Raw genomic sequence first — 13077 nt, forward strand, 5'->3', positions numbered from 1 at the left:
TGCTTTTAAGGCAATGGGTTTACTCACTTTTTTTAAGTAAAGTATAATCGCTTTTTATAGGGGAGTTAAACAGTTGAGATTTACCATTTTTCAATTCATTCATCTAATTCGCGAGTCTGTCACTTTTAGCTTAGCTTACCATAAATTATTAAATCTAATTATCATCTTGTTGGTATTTCATTGGTAATCTGTTTTATTTAAAGCTTGTCTCTTCTGTAGTTACATTGTGTACTATGACAGACAGAAAATGAAATATTGCTATTTTCTAGGTCGATGTAGCTAGGAGTTATACTCTCATTTTTTGCATAATAATAAAGGAACTTTGTTGCCTCACCATGGCTGCAACAGGCAGGCTTAATAATATTACACAATGCTTGAAAATAATCTACAGCTAGGTAACTAGGTAACAGCGCTGTGTAATATAATTGCGCCTGCTGCAGCCATTATACGGCAGGAAAGTTCCTTGATTATTACTCTGGAATGAGAGTATTGTAACAAAGCAGACGCTGAGAACAGACTTGCGGATCCAAATGCAGTTTATTAATCAAGGTCGTACAGGCAGAAGTCAAAAACAGGAGCAAAACAGTAGTACAAGGGAAATCCAAAATACGTGATCAGTATACAGGCGTGAGGTCAGACAAGGCAGCAATGAATCAAAACCATAGACTGTAAAAGATATGGACGTAGTATCCATGGTCCATATCCGTAGTATGTCACCACAATATTTTTTAAAAGGTTAATGGTTAATGACTGGTTAACAAGCGCCAGTTTTGCATTCAAATTTCTTTTCAAAATGAACAAAGTAAAGTATTTGCCCTGTATGCTATTCTACTATGCTGCTGAGGAGTAGATGACATTTACAGCACAGAATGATGACGCATGCCAATCAAAGATCGTGTAAAAGTCTTATGAAATCCTACATAACCGTTCACACTGCGGTCTCATTGCAAAACATAAGATCTATGATTTAATACTAAATATGAAAGTGGCACAAATCTGAATATATCAGATTCCATGCGGTTTGAGCTGTTCACACTGTCAACACAAAAACAGATCTGAGCCACATGTGGGCAAATAAAAAATCAGATTTGGGCCACATTTGCCTGCAGTGTGAATGTAGCCTGTGTGAATTTCATCTATTTTCACTATAATGATTATAATTTATAAGCTATAATGACTTATTCATTTAATTGCAGATTATGTCTGGAATAAAATACATTCAGTCGCACTAAGATATTATATTGACATGACCAGTAATATTTCATGTTTTTTAACGTCTCTTTTAGACTTTTTATTTAATCATACTGTTCAAAGTTACATTTTTACAACAAATTTTATTCAAAATAGGCGGCGCAGTGGCGCAGTAGGTAGTGCTGTCGCCTCACAACAAGAAGGTCACTGGTTCGAGCCCTGGCTGGGTCAGTTTGCGTTTCTGTATGAAGTTTGCATGTTCTCCCTACGTTAGCGTGGGATTCCTCCGGGTGCTCCGGATTCCCCCACAGTCCAAAGACATGCGGTACAGGTGAATTGGGTAGGCTAAATTGTCCGTAGTGTATGAGTGTGAGTGAGTGTGTGTGGATGTTTCCCAGAGATGGGTTGCGGCTGGAAGGGCATCCGCTGCGTAAAGCATGTGCTGGATAAGTTGGCGGTTCATTCCGCTATGGCGACCCCAGATTAATAAAGGGACTAAGCTGAAAAGAAAATGAATGTATTCAAAATACTAAATAATGGGACTAAATAATGTGTACTTACATATAAAATATGTTAGACTGTATAGTGTATGAACTGAACAGTAATTAATATGTTAACTTTCCATCCTGGATATTACACAGCAATCTCTGTCAAATGTTCTCTTTTGAAAGTGCAGAGTGTTATTTTGATGTAGCGCATGTTTGTGGATCTGTCGTGTGTTTGTGGCTGAAAGGGTTAGAGCTGCCCTCTAGTGGCATATATGCTAAATTTCAATTGAAGGTATCTACAAAATAAAATTGAAAATATTATTATTATTATTATTATTATTATTATTATTATTATTAATAATATTGTTAAACCCTAAAATAGATTTTAGACCATAAAAATATAATTTAAAAAACTCACTGTTTACAACTTAAAAATTCAGCAGCAATAATGCTATTGTTGTTATTGTTGTTGTTATTATCATTATTATCATCATTAATATTATTAATAATGTTTTAACTTGGATTAGTATCATCTATAGTTACAACAACAACAACATAATAATAATAATAATAATAATAATAAAAATAATAAAATAAATTAATTATAAATAAATAAATATTAAATATTAAACATCTTCAGCTTAACTTCGTGAAAACGGAAATGCTTGAAGTTTCTGTCAACCAGACTCTACACCATAACTTTTCAATCCAAATGGATGTGGCAATCATTACTGCATCCAAAATGGTAAAAAGCATTGGAGTAATGATTGATGACCAACTAAACTTCTCTGACCACATTTCTAGAACTGCTCGATCTTGCAGATTCGCACTCTATAACATCAGAAAGACCGACCCTTCCTTTCTGAACATGCAGCTCAATTCATTGTTCAAGCTCTTGTTCTCTCCAAACTGGATTATTGAAACTCTCTACTACCCGGGCTTCCAGCTAACTCTATCAAACCTCTTCAGCTGCTTCAGAACGCAGCAGCACGAGTGGTCTTTGATGAACCGAAAAGAGCACATGTCACTCCGCTACTCACCCGTTTGCACTGGCTGCCAGTTGCTGCTTGCATCAAATTCAAAGCTCTGATGTTTGCTTACAAAGCGACCTCTGGCTTTGCTCCTTCTTATCTGCTCTCACTTCTGCAGATTTATGTGCGCTCCAGAAACTTGCGTTCTATGAATGAACGTCGACTCGTGGTTCCATTCATAAGAGGGAAGAAATCACTTTCCCAAACTCTCACATTCAATCTGCCCAGTTGGTGGAATGAACTCCTTAACTGCATCAGAACAGCAGAGTCACTTGCTGTCTGCAAGAAACGACTAAAAACTCAACTATTTAGTCTCCACTTTCCTTATTAATCTGCAACTGCCTCTCTGGCAATACCACTAACTGTACTCTCTCTCTCAAAAAAAAAAAAAATGACATTACTATTGTTTTGCTTCTTGGACTTTACACACCTGAAACTTGCCTATAGCACTTATTCACTGTTGCTCTTATAGTTGTGTAAATTGCTTCCTTGTCCTCATTTGTAAGTCGCTTTGGATAAAAGCGTTTGCTAAATGACTAAATGTAAATGTAAATATAAGAATTATTATAATAATTATTAAACACATTATTAATGATAAAGTCAGCATTTTCTAAATTGGGAATCGATTTTTTTTCTCTAAAAGTGGCCCACAATGGTTTTCCTTCAGAAGGTGTGGGATTTCCTTGCAGCACACAGACTATGAGTGTTTATAGTTGTAAATATATTTGGTCTCCCAGAGTATCTGGCTGCTATATTTTTCCTCTGTAGTGAACATATCTTTGTTTGCTGGACAGTGGCTCTTCCTGTGGTCTGCTCATGTTTCCAGTGGGGCATGAAGACTGGCTTTATTAACCTGTATGTAACCTGCTTCAGTCCCTCAGGGGCCCCGGCTCTCCTCTGTCTCACAGCTGTTAAGTGCAACTCATGTGTTTTTTTTTTTTTTACATTCTGCTGAATATCTCTTATACAGCAGCCTCTGAGATGTGAGAGACAGACCATGTGGTTAATAATATTTAATACATTTCAAAATATATATGAAATTGAAAAAAAAAAAGCTCTAATATATATGTTTTAAAATGGTTTAGAAATGTTTTTAACATTTCATTGCTCAGTTTTGGAATGTTATTTGGCGTATATATGTATATATATATATATATATATATATATATATATATATATATATATATATATATATATATATATATATATATATATATATATATATATATATGATATAATCTTTTATTTGATGTCTAAAGCAAGGGACATACAGTACTTAAAAAATGTTTCCACTTTAATTGATAAAAATATAAACTTGACTGATATGTATATATATATACTCATATACTTATATATTACATTTGTATAGCTATACATAATGTATTTCTGTTACTCTTCTGTCTAATCTATATTAGAATCAATTCTTTTAAATCATTTTAATTTTAAACAATGGATGCTTAAGATCTCCCGTAGGGCTATTCAATATGAAGATATATACCTGTGGATAAAATAAAATGTGGACTCAATCGTTTATTTTGTGGTGTCTAAAAAAACACTGTATACAGTAATATTTATCATAATTCATATGAGCACAAAATCATACGGCATTATGCAGACAGACCGAATAAAAGCATTGTGAGGATGTTGCAATCTTGAAAGTACAATGTTTACATTTTGCATTTTATATAGTAATTTTTTTTCTTTATGTTTATGTTGCACCTGTAATAACTCCTTTTATTATTTTATTTATTATTAAAAGTGTTTTGTGTTTTATTAATATTTGTACATTTTTTATCAAATATCTGCACTGAAATGCTAAATTAAGTGAGAAAGATGATCACATTGGAACAAGTACATTTCTGAGTAGATACTTTAAAATGTAAAAAAGAAATACATGTGTGTGTCATGTGCTTAGTATATACTGTATAAACGATTAATCGTTTGAATTTACAGAAATGGTACTCTGTTATCAGGTATTGACACGAGTTATGTCGTGATAAGACATTTTTGCTCTAATTTGAAATATATATTTGGTGTGTGAAGGTTGAAATTTAATATATTTTGGAAAAAAATATATGTATTTTATTAATACATACAGTTGAAGTCAGAATTATTAGCCCCCCTTTGAATTTTTTTTTCTTTTTTTTTTAAATACTTCCCAAATGAAGTTCAATAGAGCAAAGAAATTTTCAGTATGTCTGATAATATTTTTTCTTCTGGAGAAAGTCTTATTTGTTTTATTTCGGCTAAAATAAAAGCAGTTTTTAAATTTTTTTAAATTTTAAGGTCAAAATTATTAGCCCCTTTAAGCTTTTATTTTTTTCCCAAAAGTTTACAGAACAAACCATCATTATACAATAACTAACCTGCCTAGTTAACCAAATTAACCTAATTAAGCCTTTAAATATCACTTTAAGCTGTATAGAAGTGTCTTGAAAAATATCTAGTCAAATATTATTTACTGTCATCATGGCAAAGATAAAATAAATCAGTTATGAGAAATGAGTTATTAAAACTATTATGTTTAGAAATGTGTTGAAAAAATCTCTCCGTTAAACAGAAATTGGGGGAAAAATAAAAGGGGGGCTAATAATCCAGGGAGGGGCTAATAATTCAGACTTCAACTGTATTAATATGTTCTATTTTTATTGATTATATCTTTTATACAAGGTTAATGTCTCTTTCACATATTGTAAATAATATTCTTTATGGTTAAAAATTTTATTTTAACCATAAGAAATATACAGTATAGTTAAAAAAATCAAACAATATAAAGTTTATTGTATTTTAATATAAATATATAATCTACTGTTTTAATTTAGCTGTTGTTTTGTTGTGTGTTTGTATCGTGCAGTGGCGAAGTCTCCGTGTTCTCCTCCAGAGAGACGCATCAGTCGCAGCACACAGTCCTGCGGATCCTTCTCCATCACTCCCTTCACCACAAGCAAAGAGAACCTGCCCGTTCTCAACACCCGCATCATCTGTCCCGGTATGAGCACATCTGACCAATGAAAACACTGTTTGCTCTGCAGCTGCTGCCGGCAGGAAAACCTGAGCCACAACATGATATATTGGATTTGGATATATTTGGATATGGTTTATTATTCTCACCCGAATGCAGTGCTGTTTCAAAATGTACACAAAACAAATAGTTTGAGCTTCTGGAAATAATGACTTGTGGCTGTCAGGCTTTTAGCAAATCAAATTTCAACATCAAATCCACATTAAGGAGTCATAAAAATACTGTAGTGCAAAGAACTCTTGTGGGCAACGCAGTGGCACAATAGGTAGTGCTGTCGCCTCACAGCAAGAAGGTCGCTGGTTCGAGCCTCAGCTGGGTCAGTTGGTTTTTCTGTGTGGAGTTTGCATGTTCTCCCTGCGTTCGTGTGGGTTTTTTCGGGTGCTCCGGTTTCCCCCACAGTCCAAAGACATGTGGTACCGGTGAATTGGGAAGGCTAAATTGTCCATAGTGTATGAGTGTGAGTGAGTGTTTATGGATGTTTCCCAGAGATCGTTTTTTTCTGAAAGGGCATCCACTGCGTAAAACATGTGCTGGATAAGTTGGCGGTTTATTCCGCTGTGGCGACCCCAGATTAATAAAGGGACTAAGCCGAAAAAAAAAAATGAATGAATGAGTGATAACAATTCAGCAGATCTCTGTGAGCGCAAAGGAGTGTACCAATGAAGAAGATCAGAGAGATACCTGTAGTTAGGTGCCAGATTATGAAGAGCTTTGTATGTTAAAGGGCACTTATGGTGAAAAAATCTACTTTTCAAGCTGTTTGGACAGACATGTGTGTAGGTATAATGTATAGACCTTCATATTGGGGTAATATAAACACACCCAGTCCTTTTTCAGTCCTTTTTTTCTTTTCAATTTAACAACACAAAAACGGTGGACCAATTGGAGCGGTTTTGAGACCGACTGCAACGTAAGAGTTCGGTCTCCCGCCCACTAATATTGATTGACAGGCGTGCAATACCATATCCTCAGTTTGTTGTTTTACGTCTCCCATTCCCGCGGTCACAGAAGCTTCCTGTCATCTCAAGTAGGTGTGGCTGGAAAGTGTGAGCGCGTTGCCTCACGTGCGTGTCCCTCCATTGAAAATAACGAACTTGCCTTAGTTATAGCCTCAGTCAAAGTTAATCCAGTGTCCGTGGTTATTAGTCTCGGTGTACAAGCTCGGAACTTTAAACTAGCACACAGTTGACATAACTTTGTTTAGTTGCCGCAGTTTTGATCTGTGCAGAAACACGGGGTTGAGAAGCCTTTACGATTATTAACCGTGACGAATTAAAGCGCTGTTAAAAGTGAAACCGGTTAATCGTTGCATCCTTATACGGATGACGCATGCATCGTTATATAGCGGCTCTATAACTATACAAAGACACAAATGATTTTGTAACTACCACTCTGACACATTCTGGCACATTAGGAATATTGATTCCTCAACAGTAGTCTCTGCTTGGTCTGTGTCCGACTCGTACATGTACGGCTGAATGCTGGTCCTCTCACTCTGTTGCTTCTCTCTGTCTGCCTGTCTGTTGCCATACACAAAGCAGTGGAGCGCTTGGCTTCGCCCCCTTGTTAAGTTGGGTGGGAAATTAAAACTAATTTTTATGTGAAGGAACACACCCCTAAACAATGACCTGCGGACACGCCCCCAAAATGACACTTTTTAACACATAATAATAAAAAATCTAAATTGTGTTTTGATCTGAACCTACACTGGCACACTCAGAAGAACCATAATATTAAGTCTTAAAAAAGGGGTAAAATAGGTGCCCTTTAAGAGAAGAATTTTATATTGTACACGATAGTGAACAGGAAGCCATTGCAAGTGAAAGAGTGAAAACTAAAAGTGCTCATAGATGTTGTTAGTTTGTACAGTAGATGGGATTGAAGTTCTGTTCTGTTCTGTTCTTTCCAATATTTTTTAAACAAAAGGAAGGTTGACAGTTGGGCTAAAATTGTTTAGACCATTAGGGCCAGCACCAGTCTTTTAAAGTATAGGAGTGATAGAAGCCATTTTTAAAGATGAAGGAACGGTAGCAGTAGATAGTGAAGAATAGACTATAGATGTTATAAAAGAAGAGAGTTAGTTAATTCAGAACTTAACTAAAATAGCCAGTAGGGATCAAGCGAACAGGTAGAGGTCTTATACTTTATGATCTCCCTAGTAATGAAATCAACTGTGGGCAGTACATAATTAGAAAGCGTACATACTGACCCTCTAATATGAGTATGATCATAGTGATGATCATGAGAAATCAAAACAGAGTTAAGCAATTCTTAAGGTGGGACTTCCTTCGCTGTGGTGAACATACTGAGCATTGCACTTTTCCCCATTTATAGTTACCGCGAGTGAACCATTTTTGTACACCTATAGTCTTTGCCAATGGATACTTATGAATTATATCGCCAATAATACTGTTATAGCAATAAATACCAGAAAACATTGTTGTATATTTTTGGGTCCATATCAACCATATCTACTTGCTGATCATTGTTTGAAATCTGTTTTTCTGTTCTGGTCTTCAGGTCTGCGGGCAGGTCTCGCTGCCTCCATCGCTGGAAGCTCTATAATCAGTAAGATGCTGCTGGCCAACATTGATCCGTTTGGTGCCACGCCATTCATAGATCCTGACCTGGATTCACTGTAAGAGCTCCTGCTTCTTTCTTTATAATAAAAGTCTTGTTAAAGCTCTTCCCAAAGCTAACATGGGTCATTTCATTCACAGAGAGGGCTATTTGGAGAAGTGTGTGATGAATAACTACTTTGGGATCGGCTTAGATGCAAAGATCTCACTGGAGTTCAACAACAAGCGTGAGGAACATCCGGAGAAGTGCAGGTACTTTAGGAATTTAGCAGGAATTTAGTTTTATACCAAAACATTAACAGTGATTAACTAGTTTATTTTTGACTATGCAGGAGTCGCACTAAAAACATGATGTGGTATGGTGTTCTGGGGACAAAAGAGCTGCTGCAGAGGACTTATAAGAACCTGGAACAGAAAGTTCAGCTGGAGGTGAGCTGAATTCAATATTTGTTTCCATTAACACCATATAACACAAGGACTAAATATTATATTATATTATATTATATTATATTATATTATATTATATTATATTATATTATATTATATTATATTATATTATATTATATTATATTATATTATTTTATATTATATTATATTATTTTATATTATATTATATTATTTTATATTATATTATGTTATGTTATATTATATTATATTATATTTATATTATTTTATATTATATTATATTATATTATATTATATTATATTATTTTGTATTATATTAATTTTATTTTATATTGTATTATATTATGTTATATTATGTCATATTATATTATATTATATTATTTTATATTATTTAATATTCTTTTATATTATATTATATTAAATTATTTTATATTATATTATATTATATTACATTATATTATATTATATTATATTATATTATATTATATTATATTATATTATATTATATTATATTATATTATATTATATTATATTATATTAGAGCTGAACAAAGCAATTAAAAATAAAATTGAATTAATATGTTGAAAAATAGCATAGATTTAGTATATAATATATAAACCAGTTTAAACATATTCAATTCACAAAATATTGCTAGTAGGGTAAACTTAGAAATTAGTTACAAAATAAAACAGTTATTATTTATATAAACTATATATATATATATATATATATATATATATATATATATATATATATATATATATATATATATATATATATATATATATATATATATATATATATATATATATATTTATATCATTTTTTTAATAAAAGGGATTAATGATTAATTAAAAAGTAAATTAATTATAGCAAAATAGGTAAAAGTGTTACAAAGTACATTTTCCTTGTATATTTCTGTACAGTGCGTATGTAATCTAATTCTTATATGGGGCAAATGTTGAACCAAGTAAACATATTGTACTTTTATTTTACATCAATGAATATGGGATTGTTTGATCATTTGTTGGTTAGTAACTTGTGTAACAAGGTTTAAATAGTCCAGTAATGTATTTTACTGTGTGTATAAATTAAACGTAAGTTTCTTGAATGTTATAATATATGAAAGGTTTTGTTCTTGTTTTTTTTTTTACATATGGTTGAAATTAATATAGTTTAAACTCAGTGTATCCGCGGGGTCTTAAAATGTCTTACATTTCAAAACAAAATTTTAGGCTTAAAAAGTTAACTTAAAACTTCACTTAAGACTTAAAAAGTCTTAAATTCACTGAAATTATGTCTTGTATCATTTTATGATTATGTCTTAAATCATTTTAAATGGGTCTTAATTTTCCTTGTTTATGTAAAGCTACCCATTTGATCCCAAACACACATCCAATTACCAACAGCACATCTCAAACTGTTCATAACTAATATTATAACAGTCTGTTGTATATACATATAGTTTTGAATTTTTTTTTTTTTTTTTTTGTTTATGTTGAAAAGTATGTATTTGCACAACTAAGGTCAGCTTGTTTTGACACATTTAAAATATGTGGCTAAGAAATGAATAATTCAATTTTTTTTTTTCTGCTGGGCCATTAAAAAAATCCTTAGCGTTTAGCCTTTAGAAGTTTCAATCTTCTTAAAAAGGTCTTAAAAAGTTCTTAAAAAGTCACGTTGCATAATGATTAACAGGTCACTGAACCAGTACAGCACAAAGAGTGCAACAAAACAACAACGTGTCCAATAGATGAATAAACGTCACCATACAGTATGTTGAAAGAATCATGCAGCCATTGGCTAAATTCTCCATCAGTCAAACTAGATGGTAACTGACTGGTGACTGACAGATAGCATATGCAGAACGTCAAAAGACTCGGCTGCTTTGTTTAGATTTTAGTAATTATAACTTTGACTTTTTATTCAGTTTGTGGTCTCATTTTATTTGTAACATTGTAAACTATGACACCGACTTACTTTTTACTACAAAGATGCCGTTTTTGCGCATAAGTAACATAGTAAATAATGTAAACAACAGGTTCCTGGCAGAAATTGTGACATAAACAAACTAATAACCATTCATAATTCAACACTATTGTGTCGGTGAACTAAATGTGTTCTATGCAATGTTGTTCTGAGGATTCTTACCATTCAAATCAAACCGTGATGTACAGGAATGTATGCGTGTGTGTCTTGTTATTATGATGATAAGTATGTACTTCATATCTAAGCAATTTCTTTACAACTTGCACAAATTTAGCAAATACATACTTTCTAAGCTTACCATTGAAAAATAACTATCTTCAATGGCTGCTTGAGGGTTGTAGCTTTAAGCTGGATTTATACTTCCGCCTGGTGCCACATCGCGCACCTCCGCTGACTGCGTGCGCACCTTACGAAAAGGGTGAGGCTTTTATACTTGCCGCATTTGTCGTTGTGATATTCTTTAAAAGACAGGGGGCGATCAAAAGAAACTGACCATAAAGTAAGACGGACAAACAGAGAAGTAGAAAGTTTCTGTCCTATACTTACGCTAAAAAGGCAATAATGGTCCGACATTCCTAACTATTATTACCAATAAAGCCTAGAAAATTCAAAATTGTAACATATACATCAGTGTAAAGCCTATGACTGGTGGAAAAACATATTTCTGTAATTGTGTACCTGGCTCTCCACTTTTGCCATGGCCTCTTTTGGCTTTAACAAACTTATCTCTCGGGTTTTTCCAAACTTTATAACAAAAACTTTCCTCCTTTCCCACGGCTTTTGCAATTTCTAGCCAAGAATTATTGATCATCTGACTATCTCTATGATCACAGATCATAAAGATGTCTTTACAGGCTTACCTGTTTCAGACAAAATCTCTTTAAAGTGTTTCATACTCAACTCAAATCAGTTGCGGTGCCATGCGCACTGTTCGCTCAAGTCTCAAAAAAAAAAAACATGCGCCCCGCCAGCCGAAATCATGTCACATGCACTCAAAGCGCACCTCCGCAAACACCACGATGACGTCACATTCGCCGTGCACACTCAGGCGAACTAGCGGACACATTGAGTATAAACCAGGCTTTAGACTGTTCTTTTTGATATTATCTATTCGTAAACACTGAAATGTTAAAAAAAAAAGCGCTCCAAAGCATCCACATACTGATGCTGGCTTTAATTTTGATTTACAGAAACTCTGTTAACTACTTTTGTCCAATAATAGTTAAAACTCTTTTTAGAATTCACAACAACTCAATATTTGTAATTTACTATATAATGTGGACATAAATAATAATATTTAAATTAAAGTTATTAAAAATAAATAATATTTTATTTATTTTTCGATTTTATTTGAAGGCTTGTTTGTGGCCCTGGACCACAAAATGTATGTTTTATGTCCCATGGGTATAATTTGGGCAACAACCAAAAATTCATTGTATAGGTATTCTATGCCCAAAACCACTATATTAAGTAAAGATCATATTCCTTGAAGATATTTGTAAATTTCCAACTGTAAATTTAACAAGACATGATTAGAAATACTTAATTCAGACAACTTTAAAGACAATAAAATGTGAAAAAAAAAACATTATTTTGTTGTATCTCGGCCATATCCTAACATAGTATCAATGAAAAGCTTGTTTACTAAGTTTTCAGATGATGTATTAATCTCATTTTCCTAAAAATTGACACTTGTGACTGTTATGGATTGAGTTTGTGTATTATTTGTTTAAAATACCTAATGTTTTCAAGACTGACCAATCAACAATTTATCATCTACTGAAAGACAAGAACTGCTGAAACTGAACCACATTAAGTAAAATCAAATGCAGTTGTGGTGTGTTGACTGTTGTCCCAGTTCCATGTTCTGGCTCCTCATGGTTGTTTGATTTGGTTTTTGCAGTGTGATGGCCAGTACATCCCACTCCCAAGTCTCCAAGGAATAGCTGTGCTGAACATCCCAAGCTATGCTGGGGGAACCAACTTCTGGGGCGGCACTAAAGAGGATGACGTAAGTCCTGGTGCTGGAGGTCATGAGGGGCTTTTCACTTCAAACAGCAATTTACATCCTGACCCTGAGCTCTGCAACCCTGTTCGAAGCTAGTTATGAGATGAAATATGACACTATGTAAAGAGGAAATGATGTGCGGTTGTGTAATTAAAGCGTATGAGCAGGTCCTGTGTTGAGTGGTGTTGTCTAACATGCAGCTGGCTCCGAACAAAACCTTCTGAACCCGGGTGACACGGGTCTTTGTTCACAACAAGTGGCCTATTGGCAGCTTGTTTGTTTTAGCTCACATGGCCTCGTTCAGAATGAGGTTACCTCCGGACGTGGTTTGTGTTCTACATGGTAGAGTTACAGAGGGACAGAG

General features: G+C 33.6%; 1 protein-coding gene across 7 annotated transcripts in view; it reads left to right on the plus strand.

Annotated features, from left to right (window-relative positions):
• The window catches only part of dgkh (diacylglycerol kinase, eta), a 176409-nt gene that overhangs the window by 126800 nt on the left and 36532 nt on the right, over positions 1 to 13077 (plus strand). For all 7 annotated transcript variants that reach the window (XM_056464992.1, XM_056464995.1, XM_056464991.1 and 4 more), the window contains 5 exons: positions 5565 to 5699; positions 8253 to 8370; positions 8453 to 8563; positions 8644 to 8740; positions 12609 to 12716. In XM_056464992.1, the coding sequence (XP_056320967.1) occupies positions 5565 to 5699; positions 8253 to 8370; positions 8453 to 8563; positions 8644 to 8740; positions 12609 to 12716 (569 nt within the window). The remainder of the gene's footprint in view (positions 1 to 5564; positions 5700 to 8252; positions 8371 to 8452; positions 8564 to 8643; positions 8741 to 12608; positions 12717 to 13077) is intronic.

The sequence above is a fragment of the Danio aesculapii genome, chromosome 9 (genome assembly GCF_903798145.1).
Source record: "Danio aesculapii chromosome 9, fDanAes4.1, whole genome shotgun sequence".
Lineage (NCBI taxonomy): Eukaryota > Metazoa > Chordata > Actinopteri > Cypriniformes > Danionidae > Danio > Danio aesculapii.